At 56.8% G+C, this 2474-nt stretch overlaps 1 protein-coding gene across 1 annotated transcript in view; it reads left to right on the top strand.

The window, feature by feature from the left end:
• Window positions 1-787: 787 nt before the first annotated feature.
• Window positions 788-2474, top strand: part of NXPH1 (neurexophilin 1) — a 406143-nt gene continuing 404456 nt past the window's right edge. The window contains exon 1 of the mRNA XM_069729344.1: window positions 788-1318. Coding sequence (XP_069585445.1) covers window positions 1265-1318 — 54 coding nt within the window. The 5' untranslated portion in view covers window positions 788-1264. The remainder of the gene's footprint in view (window positions 1319-2474) is intronic.

Here is a 2474-nt window from a genome sequence, read left to right as displayed (position 1 = left end):
GTCCAGGATGAGGGTGGTCCTGAGCCCCCCAATGCCTGGCACTGCCCTGTGTGCCCAGTCCAGGATGAGGGTGGTCCTGAGCCCCCCAATGCCTGGCACCGCCCTGTGTGCCCAGTCCAGGTTGAGGGTGGTCCTGAGCCCCCCAATGCCTGGCACTGCCCTGTGTTTCCAGTCTAGGATGAGGGTGGTCCTGAGCCCCCCAATGCCTGGCACTGCCCTGTGTGCCCAGTCCAGGATGAGGGTGGTCCTGAGCCCCCCAATGCCTGGCACTGCCCTGTGTGCCCAGTCCAGGATGAGGGTGGTCCTGAGCCCCCCAATGCCTGGCACTGCCCTGTGTGCCCAGTCCAGGATGAGGGTGGTCCTGAGCCCCCCAATGCCTGGCACTGCCCTGTGTTTCCAGTCCAGGATGAGGGTGGTCCTGAGCCCCCCAATGCCTGGCACTGCCCTGTGTGCCCAGTCCAGGATGAGGGTGGTCCTGAGCCCCCCAATGCCTGGCACTGCCCTGTGTGCCCAGTCCAGGTTGAGGGTGGTCCTGAGCCCCCCAATGCCTGGCACTGCCCTGTGTTTCCAGTCTAGGATGAGGGTGGTCCTGAGCCCCCCAATGCCTGGCACTGCCCTGTGTGCCCAGTCCAGGATGAGGGTGGTCCTGAGCCCCCCCCAATGCCTGGCACTGCCCTGTGTGCCCAGTCCAGGATGAGGGAGGTCCTGAGCCCCCCCAATGCCTGGCACTGCCCTGTGTGCCCAGTCCAGGATGAGGGTGGTCCTGAGCCCTCCAATGCCTGGCACTGCCCTGTGTGCCCAGTCCAGGATGAGGGTGGTCCTGAGCCCTCCAATGCCTGGCACTGCCCTGTGTGCCCAGTCCAGGATGAGGGTGTAGAGAGCAGCAGCAATCAGCCCAGCTCCTCAGTCCCAGAAAGCAGGGGCAGCCTATTGCTCCTCAGCAACCTATTGCATTGTGACTGCAACCCCCACCCTCCTCCTCACACTCACACTGGGACCGATCGCAAGTGATCCATCTGCAGCACAATCCTGGCGATCGCCTCCCTGCTGGATTACATTCCTTCTCCCAGATCCCAGGCATTTTGGACAGACACTTCCCCAGCCTGTGTGCCCTCGCCCTGCGGTCATGGGGTGCACGACCTCCTCCAGGCTGGTGAGAGACCCCCAGCTCCTGTAAAGTGGAGGCCAGGGTTGGATTTATGTTCCTGGAGGAATAGTCGGCAGCACCCGAGCAGGAGAACACGAGCAAGTCCGGTCCGGGAGGATGCAGGCGGTCCACGGTGTGTGTGCGCTGCTGCTGCACTCGGCGCTGCACCTGGTAAGTTCTACCCCGCTCTCCCCATCCTCATAGCATAGCCCCGGGGGGTCATCTGCTGGGGAACTGCAAGTACCAGCACAAACGGGAGTGAACTGCCAACATCACAGCTGGGGAACTACTAGTCCCAGCATCAGCTGCTTTCCAGAACCTGGTGAACGACCAGATTGAATAGCAGGTGCTTTGCAAGAGCTGGTGAACTACTAGCACCAGCACCAAGGGCTTTTCCAAGAGCAGGTGAACTACTAGTCCCAGCATGAAGATCTTTGCAAGAACTAGTGAACTACTAGTCCCAGCATCAGCTGCTTTGCAAAACCTGGTAAACTACCATATTTAATAGCAGGTGTTTTGCAAGAGCTGGTGAACTACCAGCACCAGCATAGAGGGCTTTTCCCAAGAGCAGGTGAACTACTAGACCCGGGGGGTCATCTGCTGGGGGCTACACCATAGAGGTGCAGTTGGGGAACTGCAAGTACCAGCACAAAGGGGAGTGCACTGCCAACATCACAGCTGGGGAACTACTAGACCCAGCATGAAGAGCTTGGCCAGAACTGGGGAACTACTAGTCCCAGCATCAGCTGCTTTCCAAAACCTGGTGAACGACCAGATTGAATAGCGGGTGCTTTGCAAGAGCTGGTGAACTACTAGCACCAGCATAGAGGGCTTTTTCCAAGAGCAGGTGGACTACTAGTCCCAGCATATAGAGATTTGCAGGAACTGGTGAACTACCATATTTAATAGCAGGTGTTTTGCAAGAGCTGGTGAACTACAAGCCCCAGCATCATCAAGGGTTTTTGCAAGAGCTGGCGAACTACTAGTTCCAACACCAAGAGCTTGTGAGGCAGCCATAGGACCACTAGTCTCAGAATTTTTTTTTTTAGTTTAATTTTGCAAGAGCTGGTGAACTACTAGTCCCAGCATAAAGAGCTTTGCAAGAACTGCTAAAATGCTAGTCCCAGCAACATTAGTTGCTTTGCAAGAGCTGGTGAACTACTGGTCCCAGCATCATAGGTTTTGCAAGAGCTGGTGAACTACTGGTCCCAGCATCCAAGGTTTTGCAAGAGCTGGTGAACTACTGGTCCCAGCATCAAAGGATTTTGCAAGAGCTGGTGAACTATTAACACCAGCATTAAGGGCTTTGCATGAGATGGTGGACTAC

Source organism: Ranitomeya imitator, chromosome 6 (genome assembly GCF_032444005.1).
Source record: "Ranitomeya imitator isolate aRanImi1 chromosome 6, aRanImi1.pri, whole genome shotgun sequence".
NCBI lineage: Eukaryota > Metazoa > Chordata > Amphibia > Anura > Dendrobatidae > Ranitomeya > Ranitomeya imitator.
This window is presented reverse-complemented; position numbering and strand designations above follow the sequence as displayed.